Genomic DNA, 19,435 nt, shown 5'->3' with positions numbered 1-19,435 from the left:
AACATAAATAATTAGATAATTTAAAAAAATATATAAGAACAATAGTAAAATTTCTTTAAAATATTGTTTATATTCTTTTTCTTACTACAAATGCGCTTAAATATGACCTATTTGATACGTAAATAACGTACAAATATTGTTTGATCGATAGAACAATGTCCTCGTAAGATCTTTAATGCTGCTGTATATTTACTTATGCAAAATTAAATTATATATTTAACACTTTTAAAGTAAAAAATATTTTAAGATAAAATAAATACAATTATGTGTTTGTGCCTTGGTCCCGCTAAGTCTGGAAAAACTTTACTGATGAAAAGATTGCAAGGTGATGAAAAAATAGACGATGCATCTCATACTGTACCCACTAATGGAGTTAATCTTTTTACAATAAAAAGTGATGATGGACATTTTGATATTATTGTTAGAGAAATTGGGGGCAGTATGGCGCCTATTTGGCATCATTATTTTGACAGGGTAAATTGTTTATTTAAAATATTATTTTAGTTATAATTTCTACGGCACTAAATTAATAATTAAAATTTTTTTAAATTAAAATTTAAGTCATTAAAACTTGTAAAATTTTTTCAATTATTAAATAATTTAAAAAATTGCTTTTGGGCTTAAAATAAAATTAGTGCTGTGGAAAAATATTTAAGGTTGATATGAATAAATTAAGGAAAAAAATTCAACAGGTACATAAAATTATTTATGTAGTAGATGCAAGTAATTTATGTCAAATAAGCGCAGCCGGTGTACTTTTATATTCACTGTTAGTGGAACCAAAGCTTCAGCACGTTAAAATTTGTTTTGTACTTGGCAAAATGGATTTATCATATCGACAAATGCGTAATGAGGCATTGTTAATGCTACATTTTAATCGTTTAAAACGTGAAGTGAGTCAGAAGATAACGGTAATCGAAGCTAGTGGAATGACTGGCCAGGGTATTGAGCTTTTACGCAATTGGATTTTTGATCCAGAAACACTGAAAGCCGTTGGATCAACTGGTAACGCTGCAGCTGCGGCTGCCGCTGCAAATGCAGTTTTTACCACTAAAAAATAATTATTGTATTATGTGATAATTTTATAATTATAAGCAATTTTCACCTTTTAATAATGAATTATATGCTCAATTTTAAGTAATTAATTTTTTTAATTTTTTTACAGTTTCTATAAGTTATAGAAAGGTATAAAGCTAATAATATACCTTTGTACCAACTTTGTACAACGGTCTTTTTTTTTTTTTTAATTTTTCTGACTTTTTTTACTCACAAAAACAACATAATCATTTATCACACACCTGTCTTTTCAGTTTATGTTCTCATGTTTTTTGTTATAAAAAAATGTTATTAAATTTAGTATTGATTTTTATTGTAATTAGAGGCGTATCCACATTTTTAATTAAATAGTTTATTTTATTTTATTTTTATTAATTAACTTTATAAACTTATTTAATTGAGTCTTCAATGTATCCTTGTCAAGTCTTCGACTATTTTTACCAAATCGTCTACCGTTGCTTCTTTCTTCATTCCACTGCCATCATCAATCTGTAAAAAATAAAAAATAAAACAATTAATAACAATAATATATATTAATGTGTAATAAACCCGTACTATGTATAAACAAAATAACTATGTTACTTAACAATTTATAAATTATAAATATAAGTTAAATAATTAAAAATAAAAATTTTACATAGAAATAAAAAAAAAAATTATCAAACTAGTACACTGAATAATTGTTATAAATAATTAATTTAAAAATTTACCGTAAGACCCATTGCTACTTCAGCCATTTTTTCTTGACTTAAATCTAAGAAACTTTCAATCAAGTCACCGTCAACAAAACCTTCGCAAGCTTCAACTTTTAATTCAGTATTGAAACTCCGCCAAAAATTGTGTTCTATTTTTCCTACACTCTTGATAACAGTCGTCAGTTTGTCCTCGAGATTACGTAGAAATTCGTAAAAACCGGGTGGTATTTGTGTTACCAATCCAATAGCCCCGCAGACGGTGCCAAAGAGAACGCAGCCTTGAGTAGGTGTGCTGGATTCCCCAAGATGTTGCATCACAAGCGAACCATGACGGAAAACATTCACCATGTCCCCAAGATGAAACTGTCCAACCTCTTGCATCTGCTGTCGTTCCTCCTCCGAAGCCGCAGCACTGTCTTTTTGGCAAACAAACAAGTTATAGCTGTTTTCCGCACCCAGGAAAGTATCATCGTCAAGGATTTCAATAGCAGTCATCCAGTTAGGATTATAATCTCTAGCAATCTCTTCAAAACTGCCCTCCATTGTTTTATACTGCAATAACGTGAAAGATCTCATTAAATCTCCGACTAACACAAAATCGCCTTTAGTCTTTAAAAACAGAGCGATTATATTATTGAAATGACTGCACTCAAGTCTTAATTCTTTCTCCGCAGTCCACTCAAACAGTCTGACAGTGCTGTTGATACTCGCAAGTAATTTCCCATTGAATTCAACCAACGAGTAGCAAGATCCTTTTATTTCTTTTTCAGCTACTTGTTGTAACTTTCCATCATTCCAATGATACATTAATATTCTGCCCATCTTAGGTTCTGTTTCATCAGGATTTACAAGAGCAGTTCCTACGATAAAGTACGATGTAGGATCTTCACCCAATTTTGTTGAAAGCAGCGACATCGCGTATTCATTGGGTATCAAAGTATGAGCATGAAGAACCTCGAAAGTGTGTTGATCAATAATCAGAAGATTGTGAATTTCCACATCTTGACCGATTTCACTCGCTGAAGTATGACCGGGTTTGTTGTGAGGCACCACGTGGTTGCTGTTTGACATCGAAGCAGCTTGAGTAGAAGCTGACGGACGTACAATACTCACACCGTTGCTTTCTTGAACGTCAACACGCATTGTCACGACACCGAATGTCTGGGAAGACTCTTGATATGTGATTCGTCTGGGGGACTCACCTAATGGGACTGTTCTAATATGTAACTTTTGAATTTCATCGATGGTGCCAATAGTAACAGTACTGTCGGTAGCCAGAGCCAAGCTGTCTGGATAAGACTCGGCATTTAGTGAACACATGTGATTAACTTCTTTCAGATTGACATTACTGAACACCAATTTGTGGTTCGACGAGTAGATCACTGTAGGACGATCAGAGCACGCAAAGACATTAGTCGTTGAAAGCGATCTAAATGTACGCAGTACTGTCGGTTGGGTACCTAGTGTTACTTTCTTCTTGTCTGACAGCAAGCCTGTGTCCTTTTGCAAGGTAAAGTAATACATACTACCATCACCCAGAGCACAAAGTAAATAAGTGTTTCCTTCGAAGCAAGTCATTAAGACAGACCGAGGAATTATTTCACCGCCCAATAATTCCTTGTTAATCTCCTCCAAAGCCGGCAGCGTCAGAATTCTTATTGATATATCCGTCCATAAGCCGACAGTAGCAATAGTGGCTTCGTTGCAGCCATCCAGTGGTGAAATATCCAGACAAGCAACCTCGTGCTGCAAAGTACTGAAACCTTTGGGTATTATCTTATCGTTAACTATTTCCATGTAAAATAAGTCATTACCAGTCGCGCAGAGTACTTGTCTGCCGTTGCAAGCTACAACGCTTATTGTGCGTTTATTTGTAGGCTCCCACTCAGATACCACCGACTTGGACTCACTGGAGATGAGCCGCGCGGAAGATGGAGTTATCTGGATAAATAAATCATTTGAAACATTTCCCGTGTGGAATGTCTGTTCATCAGCTACGAAACCAGGTATATCTGTTTCTTCAACTTCTTCTCCATTGAGCATCAATATTCTCGTTTGTCCGACGAATGAAAGAACCAGGGTATTATCAAAATTACCACCACCGACTTTCAGCGCCCACATCCCTTTTATACCTGGCAAATCGATGCTGGCGTGCTCTTGAATACCTATACCATTTCTGATAATCCTCAATGAACCCTCTTTAAAAGCTCCCGAGCAAGTAACCATTTGACCCTGACCTTGGCGTTCCAAGTCGACAATAGCCATGTCGACAATCGGCGCCAAGTTGGTAAATGTCTCCATAACGACACAGTAAGAACCATTTTCATCGGCTTTGGTGATTAATTTAATCAATTGGGAATCACCCATTCTGCTGCCAACGAAAATGACTCCGTTGTCAAGATAAGTTATGCAGTCAGGTATACTAACTTCACCCAGTAACTCAACCTTGAGATCTTTAATGACAGACGTACCGTCTGGTCGTTTCTCTTGTTCTAAAAATAACATGAAAAGGTGACCAGCTAAATCACCAAGTAAATATCTCAGTCCTTGCGCGTCGACTCGTGCGTAGCAAGTTATTGTGCTGTATTTAATAATTGGAGGGACAACTGCTACATAAGCGGTCCCGTCGTGGTATAGGATACTTTCCTGTCCTATAACAATAGCCCCACAAATTGGCGATGGTACAGGTATAACCATCATTGCTTCACGCTCAACATTGTCCTGTTTCCAAGGAGTCTTTACGAACTCTTTATCTCGCAATGATATTTCGTGGGTTTTAACGTGACAACCGTTGATGTCCTGGTGGATTATAATAAGCGTTGGATTGGCACAGCCATGCAAAAAGTCCAGATCTTGTACACTCTGCTCGTCCATTCTAATTGACGAAGCTTTTAGCTCGGGATTATCCTTGTCCAGGGGAATTATTTTAAACAGCCCATCGTAGAGTCTTAAACCGATTACTCTTGCCTTTGGGTCAATAACAGCTTTTATTCCGGTGTCTGATGGACGTCCTATTCTGTCAGCTACGTTTCCATGTGCTTTTGTTATTATTTCTATGTCCTCGCCTGTGCCAATGCATTCCAATATCATCGCATTGTAGCGATAGGTTAACAAAAACAATAAATCTTTCTTTTCATGCTGGAAATAATAAAAATAAATATTTAATTAGTGAAACAATTTGCGAAAATTGTTATTAGTTATTTAGATTTGATAATTGAGTTTAAATAATAAAATAAAATTACAGGAGGACGAAAAAATTTAATCTCTGCAATTTTGCCATAAATTCCGACTTCCTTCAGCGGTCGCAAACCTTCTGGTGTTACTAGATAAATCTCCAGTCGCATATTTTTTGCGAGAATCAAATTTAAATCTGTTGGAGATGTGAAATTGCCTGAAATAAAATAATAATAATTTAATTTATTGTCATTAAATATCGTTGAAGGTAAATTGTATATAGATATAGCTATTTGAATTGAAGGTTATATGGGTAATTTTTTACCGGTAACACAAGCATTTACTGCTGTGGGTTTGTGTGCAGTCACAACGTAATGATGAGCCATGGTTTTTTTTTAAATAATATTTTATTTATTTATTTCAAATTATATTTTATTAGAAAATTATTATTAAAAGTAAACAGCCGATTTAATCCACTTATTCACTTTGTACAAACTGTTATGTATGGGTTAGTAATTATGTAGGTAGGCGCTACTCGTACACCACATACTTTGAAAATACACAAGCTACGAAGTTGGTTACGATCAAGTTTCGGAACACGCGCACGGCCAACTCAAGGAAATAATAATATAAAAATTCCCACGTGGTTGAAAAATATTACAACAAAAATTTATGACAATTTCTTTAGCAGATCTTTGATCATTTTTTTAATAAATAAATTATGGCAAAAAAAATTGAAATCTAAAAATCTTTTTAAATTTTAAATGCAATTTTTTAAAACAAATTTGTTTTTTAAATAAAATTAAAAAATGGTAAAGTGACTGCTAACTTTAATGTCAAGAAAAATTTTTCAACTTAGAAAATTGCTGAAATTCCAAGTTCTATTATTTTAAAAAAATTTTTTAAATTGACAGCTGATCGCTAACTTCAGTATTATGACATTTTAGTGTAAATATCCTTACTAAATTTTTTTAATGAAAATCTTAAATTATTTTAATGATTGATTTCTATAAATTTTACATTATTTTATTTAATTTAATTTTTATAATATTAAGTACTATTCTATGATAAAAATATTTATTTGGTTAATCAGTGAACTATTTCTATTTTGAATTTCATCAAATAGCAAACTTCAGGGCGCTATTTTGTTAACCTCAAACAAAGCGATGAAATTATTCCAGTCTCAGAAATTTTTCCACATTGAAGTTCAACAGGAGCGAACTTGTACATGTTAATTATTATCATAAAAAAAACATCTGTCAAATTTATCATCCAAAAGGTAAATACAGTAAAAAAATTTTTTTTGTTAATTATAATAATTCATAAATGATTTTATTTAATGATGGATAAAAAATAAAATTCTAATGTTGTTATTTTTTAATTGTCAAGTAGTGATTCAAATTTACGTTTTATATTTAATTTAAACATACGTATAAACTCTTATCTGTGTAATAATAACCTTATTATATTACAATATTAATTATACTCATTATCAATTAGCTTGATATATAATTTATTTTTGAGTTAGTTTATACGAAGATAAACTTGTAGCTTTACTCAATAATTTTGTATGTCTATTCAACAGGTTCTCGGAGAAAGTAAGCTGTTTGTAAAATAAAAAATATACCGCAATATAATATAAACAATAATGGATAAATTGAGGAGAGCATTAAGTGGTCATGATCAGTGTGACGAGGAGAGTGGAATTATGACTCAGGTATGAATATTTTATTTTATATTTTTAAATACTACTATACTCTAAAAGTGTATTTGTATATTATAAATTGTAAATTTTATGCTACTAGCATGAAAGTGACTATCTGGTGAGTTTTTTTCTCCATAAATTAATAATTATTTATTTTTAATTTATTAAATTATTAACTTGTATATATTTGAAAAAAAAAAACTGTAATATAATAAAGTATTTCATTTTTAGATATCAGATGGTACTACTTTAAGTTGGTCTACGCGAATAAAAGGATTTGCGATATGTTTTGTCATCGGTATTCTCTTAACTCTTCTCGGTTCATTTGCCTTATTTTTACACAAAGGCTTGACTGTTTTCGCTGTTTTCTATACACTTGGAAATATTGTTTCACTGTTGAGGTAAATTATATAATAATTAATTATCATAGTAATTTAAATATTAAGTATCAATAAGTCATTATCAATATTATCAGAAAAAAAAAAAAAAAAAAAAAAAAAAAAAGTAAGAATTTCCTTGTTGAGCAATTAAAATTAGAAACAAATTTTACTTCATAATTTTTAATATTTAATTCACTGTGTTAATGAATTATTTTTTAAAAAAATATTTTTAATTATTTCAGTACGTGTTTCTTAATGGGTCCGGTGAATCAATTAAAAAAAATGTTTGCATCAACAAGAATAATAGCTACATTGATAGTATTTATATCTTTAGCGATGACACTATATGCTGCTCTAAAGGTAATTAAAATAAAAATATAATCTAATATTAATACACAAATTAAATAATATATAAAAGACTGTTTGATAAATAACAATTTTTACTTTTTTAAATTTACAGCTTGAGAAGGCTGGATTAGCACTTCTGTTTATAATTATACAGTCATTAGCAATGACATGGTATTCATTATCGTACATCCCATATGCCCGAGATGCTGTCAAAAAAACCGTCGAATCTTGTATCACGTGAATTTAAAATTAATTCTATTCATTCATTTTATTACGACGATTAATTATAATAGTTATTATAGTTATAGGATACGAGATGCTAAAAAATTTCACCTGAATAGAGACAATAATTATTTCATAGCTAAAAAAAGTCGATAGTAAGTCTTAAAAACTTTAAGAACAACATTAAAATATAATTCTTCGTATTAATTATAGTTAACTAAGCTACAATACTAATAGTTAATTGAGAAATATTTTGCTTTTACATCACAAAAAAATAAATTATATTTCTTGAAGTAATTATATTCTGAGCTGTTAGTTTATTAGAGCAAATTCAAAATAACGACGTAGATACTTATTGTGTAATTTTTAGTTAAAATTTATATTTAAATGTTAAATTAACATTGCTTCGATTTACGCACACAGATAGGATATATTATAGTACAATTATAAATTTTTAATAACGTATACTTATTTTGATCTAATAACTATAAAAATATCAACTACTGTGCCTTATATATATTATATTTTGTTATACAATTTTCTTTGCATTTACTATAATATTAGTAAAACAATTACAAATTAATAATTATTAATTTTTCAAAAGATTATAAAGTTAACGCGGCTTTATATCAAATTTGACTTAAGTATGTTTAATATAAATAATTATTTTTTGATACAAAACTAAGTTGCCAATCTTTAAATCAATGTATTAAATATTTAAAGTAATTTTTAAATACAAATCCTTCTGAATTGAGTAATTAACTTTTTCTATTGTACAGTACTTACTAATTTATAAATAATTTACCGACTTCAGATATTTTATGAAATATCAGATGTCTAATTGTATTGTTGATTAATATTTAAAAAATTATTGTTTAATCATTAAATACTCATTTAAAAATTATTATATATTAGTTATAGAGTAATTGTAACGATTTACAAATACCAATAAAATATTTACCTGAAAAATTTACGTCTGCTTAATTTTTATTTAAAAAAAAAAAAAACATTAATTGAAGGATTCATTTTTCCAGATTAATGAATTTGTTCTAAAAAATTGCATTTTTTTATACTATTTCTTCTGTAACAAATAAATTTTTTAGAAATTATTAAAAAATTAATAACAATTAAGTTAGCTGACATTTTTAATTTTTTTATTTTGATTAATTTATTAAATGTAAACTAAAAAATATTTTTTTTTAATTGCACTTATAGTTTATAAACTTTTTGACAAGTGAATTTTAAAAAAAATTTTTTTTATTTTTTTAATAAAAAAAAATTATGAAAATTTTAAAATGTCGGCCAACTTTATTTTCATAAAAAATTACCAGATGTCTGCTAAATTCACACTCATAAATGATAAATTTTATTTTTAAAAAAATGTTTTTTTTTTTAGGAAAAATTAAAAAATTTTCAAGTGTCTGTTAATTTTTCTGTGTCATATTAATTTTACCACGCGACTGATAGTTATCCATCTGGTTTATGAAAGCGAAAGTTCTAAAAACGACAGATGCGCTGCTTCATAGTATAGTTTGTGCAAAAAACGGCTACAACAGGGATAGAATAAAGTGAACTTGGATATAACGCAGAAAGAGTATTTAGTAAACGGCATTTATTTTTACTTCTGACAAAAATTGTCTCAAATAACGTTATTTTGTCAATTTACAACAAATAATTATTCATCCAACAATTTAATTATTTATTAACGGTAAATATTACTTAATCATCTTTTTATTACATCATACTACTTATTATAAAACTGCATTTATTAACGCACAATGAAACGTTTTTTTTTAAATCATGGTCATCGTGTCAACCGTTACAAAATTCAAAGATTTTTCTTTTTCAACTTTAACAAAAAATAAATATTGTTTTGGATTATTGTTATACTTGGATCTATTTAAACAATTTAAACTAAACTAATTATTAATTGAAAACAATTAATTTAAAATTATAAACAAGTTTTGATAATTGAAGAAAAATCATCAATGTAAATTTTTTGTTACATCGAAAATTATTTTGTTAATACTTGTTGTTATTGGAGTTTTTATCAATTGATGTCATACTTTAAATAATAATTATTTATTTTATTTTATTGAAATGAAATATAGAAAAATATAACCTTACAAAGCAGACATTTTACTTATAATTACCCAACATACACACAGACATCTTAATAATATAAAAATTGTGTAGGTATTGTTGCCTGAATTTCACGATGCCAGCTGCAGATCAAGATGCCATGAATGCCAGCCGCCTGGCTAAATTCAAATATCACAATAAGTCAGAAGTAAGAATTAATATCTATTATTAAACTATTAATCATAGTTTTTACATTTAAATTAATAAAAAATTTACAAAATTAATAAATAATAGTATCATGACTTGATTATTAATTTATTATAAATTTTCAGGATGCCAGACGTAGGAGAAATGAAGTGTCAATTGAGCTCCGCAAAGCGCGTCGTGATGATCAGCTTCTCAAGCGTCGTAACATCACAATCGAGGCTATTGAGTCATCTCCGAAGTCTCCAGAATCATCAGTACAGTCGCCAGTTGGGATGACAATTGAAGAGATTGTCAATGGCATGAACAGCAGCGACCCCCACTTACAGTTACAAGCTACCCAGAACTGCAGAAAAATGCTGAGTCGGGAGAAACATCCGCCAATTGATACTATGATCAACCAGGGCATTGTTCCACGTTGTGTTGAGTTTTTGAGTTACAACAACAAGTATGCCTATCGACATTCAATTAATTCATCCATTTTATGATAGAAAATTTATTTTTTAATGTTTATTTAATCACAGTCCAGCGCTCCAATTCGAAACAGCATGGGCATTAACAAACATAGCATCTGGTACATCAGAGCAAACTCACATTGTAATTAATAATGGCGCCATCCCAAAGTTTATTGAGTTACTTAAGTCGCCAGCTCAAAACGTAGCTGAACAAGCTGTCTGGGCCCTTGGTAACATCGCTGGAGATGGACCGACTACTCGTGACCTTGTTTTGCAAAACGGGTGTATGCCAATTCTTATTTCGCTGCTCAAACCTGAATCTGGAGTACGTATAAGTTTTAATTTTTATTATTACATTTATTATTTATTTAATAATTTTACTAGCAGCCTTGCAGTCACTATGTGACTGCCGTGACTTGTGAACTATAAATAAATTAAATTTTGCTTTATTAAATAATGATTTTTGTTAAATTGTATAGATGACTTCATGAGAAAATTAATTAATTTATTACTGTTACTCAATTACAGCTAAGCTTAATCAGAAATATCGTCTGGACTTTATCAAATTTGTGCCGAAACAAAAATCCACCACCACCGTTCGAGATTGTTAAAACTGCACTGCCAGCTTTATGCGCACTTTTGGATACTAGAGATACTGATGTTCTTGCTGACGCTTGCTGGGCATTGTCATACTTAACTGATGGAAGCAATGAAAACATCCAAACTGTATTGGACAGCGGAGTTGTTCCAAAACTCGTTAGATTGTTGGGTTCGGATGAAGTTACCGTCCTGACACCGGCATTGAGAGCCGTAGGAAACATTGTCACTGGCAACGATGTACAGACAGACGCTATTATTCTTGCTGGTGGATTGGAGAAATTGTGTGCTCTGTTGACCCACAAACGCTCCAACATCGTTAAAGAAGCTACCTGGACAATTAGTAACATTACTGCTGGAAACTCTAAACAAATTCAGCACGTCATTGATGCTGGTATAATTACACCATTGGTTCACGTTCTTGCTTATGTAATTAAATTTTTTTTTATGTTTTCAATTAATTACTATAATACTAATCTAGTTTATCTAATATTCATCAATGTGTGCTTATGATGTAAATTATTATAATTTTAGGGAGATTTTAAATCTCAAAAAGAAGCTGCCTGGGCAGTTACTAATTTGACATCCGGTGGAACCATAGAACAATTAGTTATCCTAGTACAAAACGGCGTGCTTACACCATTCTGTAATTTATTAGATGCTAAAGATTTTAAAACTGTTATGGTTGTTCTTGATGGATTAACAAACATCCTCAATGCTGCTGACAAAATGGGTCAGATTGAGAGCATCGCAATTATGATCGAAGAAAATGGTGGACTTGATAAGTTGGAAGCACTTCAGAACCACGAGAATGAGAAAGTTTATCAAAAGGCTGTAGCTATGATTGATGCTTTCTTCAATGAAGGGGTAACTAATTTATTTATTGTGTTATTTATATTTATTTATAATTCGTATTCTAGAGGTAACTTAATAATTGTAATTTGTTACAGGATGATGAGAACCAACAGATTGTACCGCAAGAAAATGGCAATCAATTTAATTTCCAAGCATCCGAAAGTGCACCACAGGGTGGTTTTCAATTTTGATTAGTAGCTAGTATTAAATAAATAAAATTAATGCTACATAAATTAAGTTTAAGATATAAATTTTACGTTGATCGCGATTTTACACGTTTATATCGTAATTTTTAATGAATACAAATACGAATAGTTAAGTAAGAATAAAAGTTTAATGCAATGATTGATTCATTGTATTTCTTTCTTTTTTTTTGTTCTGGTTCAGTATAGCTAACCGTGATCAAGTACTTTCTCATGTTTCCATTAAAATTTAAATTCACCGACTTATCCCATCTCAAGTTCAATGATTGTATTTCTTTTTAAATTTCTTAATTAGCTTATATTTTTTTTTTTCTATTATTTAATCATTTTATGTCATATGCCATCTATCATAATCATTGTACTTATAGATTTTTTTGATTAATAAATGAAGTTTTTGATATTCGTCTGTGTTAAATATTTTTTTATTTTAATTAAATTTAATAAATAGTTTGAGTATTATTTGTTGCTCATAACTTCATTAATAATGGTTCAATCATTTTTTTTTTTTTTCAACATACTTTATTGTATGAACCAAATGAAAACTTCAACATCTGGTGTTTGAAAATAATATTAACATTGTAATACATTACTCCGATATCATGTATTGTTCGATATGATTTTGTAATTCATGACATTCCTACTTTTTCAGATGCATTTTAATATTGTAAATTCTTATCTTCGTAAACTCTATTCTGTGAGTGTTTTATTATTATTATTATTATTATTTCTATAAAACGTAGTATTTATAAAATTTATAAATACTACGTTTTATAGAAAATTTAGAGGTAACTTGTCACATAAATAAGGTCGATGATGAGCAAGTGACCTCATTTCTTTTTTAGTTCTTCATTAAATATCATCAATAGTTCCATTAAATTTAAGCATCAAATTCAAGTGATACTACTATTTAATTTTTTTAGTAGAATTTTTTTTATTACATTTTCTTTTTATAGTACTTACATTAAAAAAAATTTCTGACGTTTGTCAACTTCAGTGTCATTATTTATTATTTTTTTTTTACTCAAAAAATAAATTGTCTAATAATGTAATTGTGTCAAATAAAAAAAAATTTTTTTAAAATTATTTGTTGTCTGTAAAAAAAAAAGAAAATTATGACATTGATTTCAGTATCAAAATTTGAACAAAAAAAACAAATGGTTGCACATGACAACTGTAATAATTGTGAAGCCTTCTCGATTTCTCTCTTTAAAAAAAAAAAAAAAATTTACAAGTGTCGTACTTACCAACTCATGATAAGAGTGTGTTGAAATAAAAAACTAATAAACATAAGAAATAAAAAGTTTTTTTTTCATATATATATATATATTTATTTATTATGTCAATATTTTCAATGATTACTTTACACACATTTAACCAAAAATATTTTTCTTACGGAAAATTCCACGAGTTTATTAAGTTAAAAAGTATTTTGTTACTTGCATAGTGTGTAACTAAAAATTATATAAATAATATTGATATAATTATGATTGGATTAAAATGACGAGAAAAAGTGTACAACCATAAAATCAGTGAGGGTTTAAAATACTCCTATTTTTACCCGCTAATTAAACGTGTTTATTATGGCACTCCAGCTCCTGTCAGAGTTGTGTATTAAACTCCACGTTATTTTTGGTTAGAAAAACTATTATACAATTTTATAATTAATTTATTTGATTTGCAAAAAACTATTACTTAATTAGATAAAATCTAATGACGTTTACCAGTAAGACGTCAAAGTATTTTACACTGAGGTAATATTTATTTCAACTATTTACGTATATTTACTGTTTTAATTAAAAATCCTTAGTCGTAAATAAGATTTAATTTTCATTCATTTAAAATAATAATTAATATTCTTTTATTATTTACAGATTAAAATGTCGTTGTTTAACATAGCATGAACCACACCTAGTCAAATTATTTTTACTGTCCAGGTAAGAAAAGGAATAATAACAAGAAGATAATTAAAATATATATTTTAAGAATATATATTTATCCATTTATAATAATATTACATCAGTTAAATATTAGTGAATAGTGGATTATTGAGAAATAATAATACCAACAATGGCTTCACGTGAACAAATATCAATCGTTCAATCAAAATTTACCTCTGGTGAAACAGTAGTAATTGTATCCTTTGTTTATATACATACTTATATACTTACGTTAAAAAATTTTAAACCATTTATTTATATTTTTGAGTCCTTAATTCACAAATTGATGTTTAATAATAATAATAATAATAAAGACGATGGAAGCGTCATTGATGCAAGGATGGGTTAAAGCTTCAAGACTTCTGGCTCTAGTCAACAAAGGACCTACTCACGCTTTAGTTATTTTACTTACGTCTAGAAATCCACCGCAAGTTTACAGTGATCTTACTATTGAACGAGTGCTTCCAATTGATCAAGAATTCAAATGTGATATTGGTAAAAAATTTTTTATTCTGCAACATAAAATTAATCATTCACGTATTTTACATCTATATAAATTTGAGTACTAATTAGTTAAATAATTTAAAATAGACACTGGAAGCCAACAGCAGGAAGGATTGGATGTGTTTTTAAACGTGTCCTCAAGGAAACAGAGATTAATCTTTGAATTGAAACCAGGAGTAGGAACCAGTGCATTGGTTTCAGAAATATTTCGTGCTATCGAAGGTTTTTAATTTTTTATTTTACTGTTTGTTTAAGATAGTAACTTGAAATTAATAAACCTAATAATTTATACAGCTGACTCAGTCAATAGCTTATAGTATAGTATGCTACAGTAATTTTGTAACATTCGCTACAAATGATTACGCGGCTAATGATGAAAATTTAAAGCACGTTGATAATGATTAGTCATTTAATTTTTTTTTTTTTTAGTTTATCAAAAAAATAAAAATTCGGTGGTTGATTTCTTGTGGATACAAAAATTGACGGGTAGTACACGAAGCTTAAACAGCGGTGCTGGTGATTTACGCGAAATGGCTGATCCAGTGAGTAATTTTGCTTATTTTGTTGAGTGTTTATGAAGTTATGTCTAAATGATTTATTTTTACAGTTAGTAGAACTCGAGAGTCCAGATTTGGTAGTTCCAAGAAGAAACATTGCTAGTGGTAAAACTCCAGTAGCAGCGAGGGAATCAGTTGTGCGTTATCAGATGGCATGCAAGGAAGATGATTACACGTACACTGAAACCTTGAGGTATTTATTAATTTGATAATCGGAATAAAAAAAAAAAATTGAAGTTTTCACTCAAACTTTTGAATTTATAGAATTTTTATTGGCACATGGAATGTAAATGGACAATCACCAAATGATGTTGCATTAGATGAATGGCTGAGTAACGATCAAGTACCACCAGATATTTATGCTATTGGCTTTCAAGAATTAGATTTAAGTAAAGAAGCTTTTTTATTTAACGATACACCTCGTGAAGAAGAATGGAGGTATTTTATTTTCATTATAATTACCTATAATTATTTAAAAAATTTTAATGGATAAAATTTTTTTTTTTTAACAGACAAATTGTTACCAAATCTTTACATCCTAAAGGTGTTTATAAACAAATAGCAATAGTACGTCTTGTCGGTATGTTGCTAATTATTTTCGCTCAGGAAGCTCAAGTACCATTTATAAAAAGTATTTCTGTTGACACTGTTGGTACAGGCATAATGGGAAAATTGGTAATTATTTTTTTAAATAATTTGATTATTTCAGAAAAAAAAAAAAAAAAATGGTAATTATTTACAAGTGGGGTCCACCATTTTAATTCTCATTTTTTTGAACGAAATTTCTAGTTGATTTTATTAATATGTATATTTTTTTTTTAATAGGGTAATAAAGGTGGAGTAGCAGTGAGTTGCTTGATTCATAATACATCTGTATGTTTCGTAAATGCTCATTTAGCAGCTCATTGCGAAGAATATGAGCGGCGAAATCAAGATTATGCTGACATTTGTACCAGACTTTCATTTTCAAATCACGTTCCAGCGAAAAGCTTTAAAGATCACGAGTAAGAAATAATCTACCGCGTAAGGGTTTAAATAATATTATTTACTAAGTGAAATAAATGTTACAGTCAAATTTACTGGTTGGGTGATTTAAATTACCGGATAACAGAAATGGATGTTTTAACAGCTAAGCAATATATAACCATTGGAAATTATGCGCCAGTATTGGCGTTAGATCAATTAGGACAGCAGCGTAAATTAGGGAAAGTACTTCAAGGCTTTAAAGAAGCTGACATAAAGTTTAAGCCTACTTATAAGTATGATCCTGGTACCGATAATTGGGACTCGAGGTTCGTGACAAATTTACTTAAAGTCATAAATATTGTTGACAAATAATTTACGTAATCTTTAATTGACGCATGAATTACTTTAATTTAAATAGCGAAAAAGGTAGAGCGCCCGCATGGTGCGATCGTGTACTTTGGAAAGGTGATGCCATTACATCCATTGAATATCGTAGTCATCCAGAATTACGTATTTCGGATCACAAGCCAGTTAGTGCTATTTTTGATGCACAGGTAAAATAAATTTTCATTTTTATTTATTTATTTATTTAATTAATCTATTGACTAATTTTATAAAAAAATATTTTTTTTTTTCAACTGAAGATACGTGTTATTGATATGACAAAGTATCGAAAAATTCACGAAGAAGTTATGAAAAAATTAGATAAATTAGAAAATGAATTCTTGCCACAAGTCATGGTTGATACTACGGAAATAATATTCGACGTTTTAAAATTTCTTGAGCCGAGCAGCAAAGAACTTATAATTGCCAACACCGGACAAGTACCCGTACAGTTTGAGTTTATTAAAAAATTAGATGATACCAATTATTGTAAAGATTGGTTACATATTGAGCCTTATACTGGGTTTATAAAGCCAGGTATTTACACATTACACTATTGTAGTACAATGAGTTATAATTTTTATTTTTTAATTTTAATTCAAATGTTTATTTCGTTCAGGTGAAAAATGTGATATAAAGTTAGAAGTTTACGTTGACAAAAAATCAGCATGTAAATTAAATTCCGGTGAAGATAAGCTTTACGATATTTTAGTTTTGCATCTTGAAGGTGGTAAAGACATTTTTATCACTGTGACTGGTGTTTATGAGCGAAGTTGCTTTGGTTCTTCCATGGAAGCTTTGGTACACATACCTGTGCCTATCAGAGAAATTCCTATTGGCCGTATAATGGAATTGGTATTTTATTACTATTGATTAGTAATTTTTGGAAAAAAATTTTAACGATAATAATTTCAGGAGAATAATAAAAACCCAACTCAAGAACCATACCCGGTGCCCAAAGAAGTCTGGTTACTTGTTGATCGATTGTATCGGCATGGTATCAAAACTCCTGGATTATTTGAAACTCCAGGATTGCACAGTGAATTAATTTTAATTAGAGATTGGTTGGATATCGGAAGTCAAGATCCTATGCGTATCCTTTATTATAAATAATTTATTATTGTATCTTATATATTCAAAATATTTATGTCTTAACATTATTTAATTAGCTGGAACTGTACACTCTGCAGCAGAGGCTTTATTATTACTTCTAGAATCAACTGCTGAGCCTTTAGTACCATACAATTTACACAGCGTCTGTTTATCGGCAGCTACGAATTATCTCCAGTGCAAACAAGTAAACAATTAATTTAAAATTTTATTATCAATATTTATTTCTGAATATTAATTTATTTTATTACAGTTAGTTATGCAATTACCTGAAATAAGAAGGACTGTATTTCTATATATTTCGGCCTTTTTGCAAGAACTTTTGAACCATTCGCAGGACAATGGATTAGATGCGAAAACTCTTGGTATGTATAAAAATATTTATCATTATGATTCTATTAATTAATACTTTTATTTTATCATTTTAGCCACATTATTTGGCTCAATATTTTTACGTGACCCACCGCGCAGCAGAGAAGATCGTAACCAGAGAAATCGCCTTACTCAAGCAACATTTGATCGTAAAAAAGCAGCGTTTGTTTATCATTTTTTGGTAAATGATCAAAGTGATTTTCTTGGACGATAAATTTTTCCATATTATCAATTTGCGTCGGACTTTATTAATTAAAGTCATTTTTGACGTAAAAAATCACGATATTGATTATTTAAGTTAACTAGTGCCACAGTTTGAAAACGAACCAAATTTTTAAACAAAATTAATAGTTAAAGCTTATAATCGAGTGCATTTTCAAATGAAAGTATGTAATCTAAAGTTTATACCTCATAACTGCATAATATTTAAGTACATGCTTAGATTAAATCATTCAATAACCAGTATAATAATATATGAATAGAAATTTATGTAGAGCTTTTCAGTAATGTTTTTCATTTTTTGATTGTTAATTACTAAATACCACAAACAGGATTGTAATTTTTATTGTTTTATTGTTTAACTTATTAGACTAAAACAAAGAATCTCAATCAAGTAGTTGGATTTAATCTCCACAATTAATAAATAAATAATTAGCTTAATAGTTTATTATAGTAAATTATATAATTTTATTTAATGTAAAATTTTTAAGGATAAGTCTATAATATTTTTATAATTTTATACGAGAGTTAGTGAATTGCAATTTTAATGATCTTACATACATTTAATTTGATTAATTAATTAGTATTTTGGGCAACGCCATCATTGATGAGATTTAACAGTACAATTATTATTTATATACATTACACTTATTATTTTTAATTAATTAATATGTGCGTTAGAGTGGAGTAGACATTTCTTCTATCATACATGATTAATTTAATTATTATAAGAATATTGTTAGAAATTTTTGCATTCTTTTTTTCGAATCAGTTGTCTTAATTATGTAATTAAGACCTCTTTAATTTTAGTTTTGACTCGTATGAAAATTTATACGAAAGTAAATATTGCTTATAGAATGTTAGATGCAATTTAATCTGTTAATTGTGCCAATTAAAAATGAAAATGGCTTGAAATTAAAAAAAGTAATGTTTAGATAGTAAAGTTAATAAATCTGCATAAGCAGCAGAATGTTAGAATATGATTAAATTGCATGTTAATGTCAGATAAAAATTGTTAATATGTCTACTTTGTTATTTATTATTAATTATTATTATTATTATATGTAAACTAAAATTATCTTTATATTTATTTGTGTATTTATAACTGAATATTAGTACGCAAACTATTTTTATCTTATAATTAATTAAAATAAAAATTAATTAACATAGTAAAGTACCAAAAACTATTTATTAAACAAATAAATTTATAAGTACATGGCTTTTATAAATAAGATGACCCGTCCAGTTCAATAATAACTTAAAGTAAAAAATTCCTTGAATTTAATTTTTTTTTATTAATTTAACACTTAAAAATTTCATGAATTCATTAATGTAATTATATAGATTAATTGACCGTAACGCATGCAACAATAATAATTTTTTATCTATAATTAAATTAGAAATTATAAA

At 28.7% G+C, this 19,435-nt stretch overlaps 5 protein-coding genes across 6 annotated transcripts; 4 read left to right on the top strand and 1 right to left on the bottom strand.

Annotated features, from left to right (window-relative positions):
- Positions 1-71: 71 nt before the first annotated feature.
- On the top strand, positions 72-1,454 carry LOC141530775 (ADP-ribosylation factor-like protein 16). Its single transcript, XM_074248091.1, has 2 exons — positions 72-474; positions 693-1,454. Exons 1-2 carry the CDS (start codon positions 265-267, stop codon positions 1,059-1,061), a joined length of 579 nt encoding a protein of 192 aa, XP_074104192.1. The 5' UTR covers positions 72-264; the 3' UTR covers positions 1,062-1,454.
- Positions 1,132-5,467, bottom strand: Pic (DNA damage-binding protein pic). The gene is made up of 4 exons (XM_074248044.1): positions 5,251-5,467; positions 4,994-5,142; positions 1,767-4,889; positions 1,132-1,545 (listed from the first exon to the last, which is right to left on the bottom strand). Exons 1-4 carry the CDS (start codon positions 5,309-5,311, stop codon positions 1,462-1,464), a joined length of 3,417 nt encoding a protein of 1,138 aa, XP_074104145.1. The 5' UTR covers positions 5,312-5,467; the 3' UTR covers positions 1,132-1,461.
- Positions 5,468-6,078: 611 nt separating this feature from the next.
- On the top strand, positions 6,079-8,388 carry LOC141530777 (vesicle transport protein SFT2A). The gene is made up of 5 exons (XM_074248094.1): positions 6,079-6,204; positions 6,511-6,642; positions 6,862-7,031; positions 7,253-7,370; positions 7,471-8,388. Exons 2-5 carry the CDS (start codon positions 6,574-6,576, stop codon positions 7,597-7,599), a joined length of 486 nt encoding a protein of 161 aa, XP_074104195.1. The 5' UTR covers positions 6,079-6,204; positions 6,511-6,573; the 3' UTR covers positions 7,600-8,388.
- A 743-nt stretch (positions 8,389-9,131) lies between these two features.
- Pen (karyopherin subunit alpha) lies at positions 9,132-12,376 on the top strand. The gene is made up of 7 exons (XM_074248071.1): positions 9,132-9,288; positions 9,777-9,870; positions 9,995-10,314; positions 10,391-10,646; positions 10,850-11,347; positions 11,453-11,785; positions 11,869-12,376. Exons 2-7 carry the CDS (start codon positions 9,799-9,801, stop codon positions 11,962-11,964), a joined length of 1,575 nt encoding a protein of 524 aa, XP_074104172.1. The 5' UTR covers positions 9,132-9,288; positions 9,777-9,798; the 3' UTR covers positions 11,965-12,376.
- Positions 12,377-13,245: 869 nt separating this feature from the next.
- On the top strand, positions 13,246-19,429 carry Ocrl (Oculocerebrorenal syndrome of Lowe). 2 transcript variants are annotated; one of them, XM_074248046.1, is made up of 18 exons: positions 13,246-13,727; positions 13,848-13,910; positions 14,008-14,109; positions 14,228-14,408; positions 14,505-14,639; positions 14,847-14,959; positions 15,025-15,167; positions 15,239-15,412; positions 15,487-15,649; positions 15,800-15,978; positions 16,045-16,266; positions 16,359-16,494; positions 16,585-16,861; positions 16,944-17,179; positions 17,240-17,417; positions 17,494-17,621; positions 17,688-17,799; positions 17,863-19,429. In XM_074248046.1, exons 3-18 carry the CDS (start codon positions 14,044-14,046, stop codon positions 18,018-18,020), a joined length of 2,601 nt encoding a protein of 866 aa, XP_074104147.1. In that variant the 5' UTR covers positions 13,246-13,727; positions 13,848-13,910; positions 14,008-14,043; the 3' UTR covers positions 18,021-19,429. The 2 variants fall into 2 exon arrangements, with proteins under 2 accessions (XP_074104147.1, XP_074104146.1); XM_074248045.1 differs by having other exon boundaries at positions 13,997-14,109.
- The last annotated feature ends 6 nt before the right edge of the window (positions 19,430-19,435 follow it).

This window comes from Cotesia typhae, unplaced genomic scaffold (assembly GCF_013202065.1).
Source record: "Cotesia typhae breed Kobodo isofemale line unplaced genomic scaffold, CoteBio_Ctyphae contig_5, whole genome shotgun sequence".
NCBI lineage: Eukaryota > Metazoa > Arthropoda > Insecta > Hymenoptera > Braconidae > Cotesia > Cotesia typhae.
This window is presented reverse-complemented; position numbering and strand designations above follow the sequence as displayed.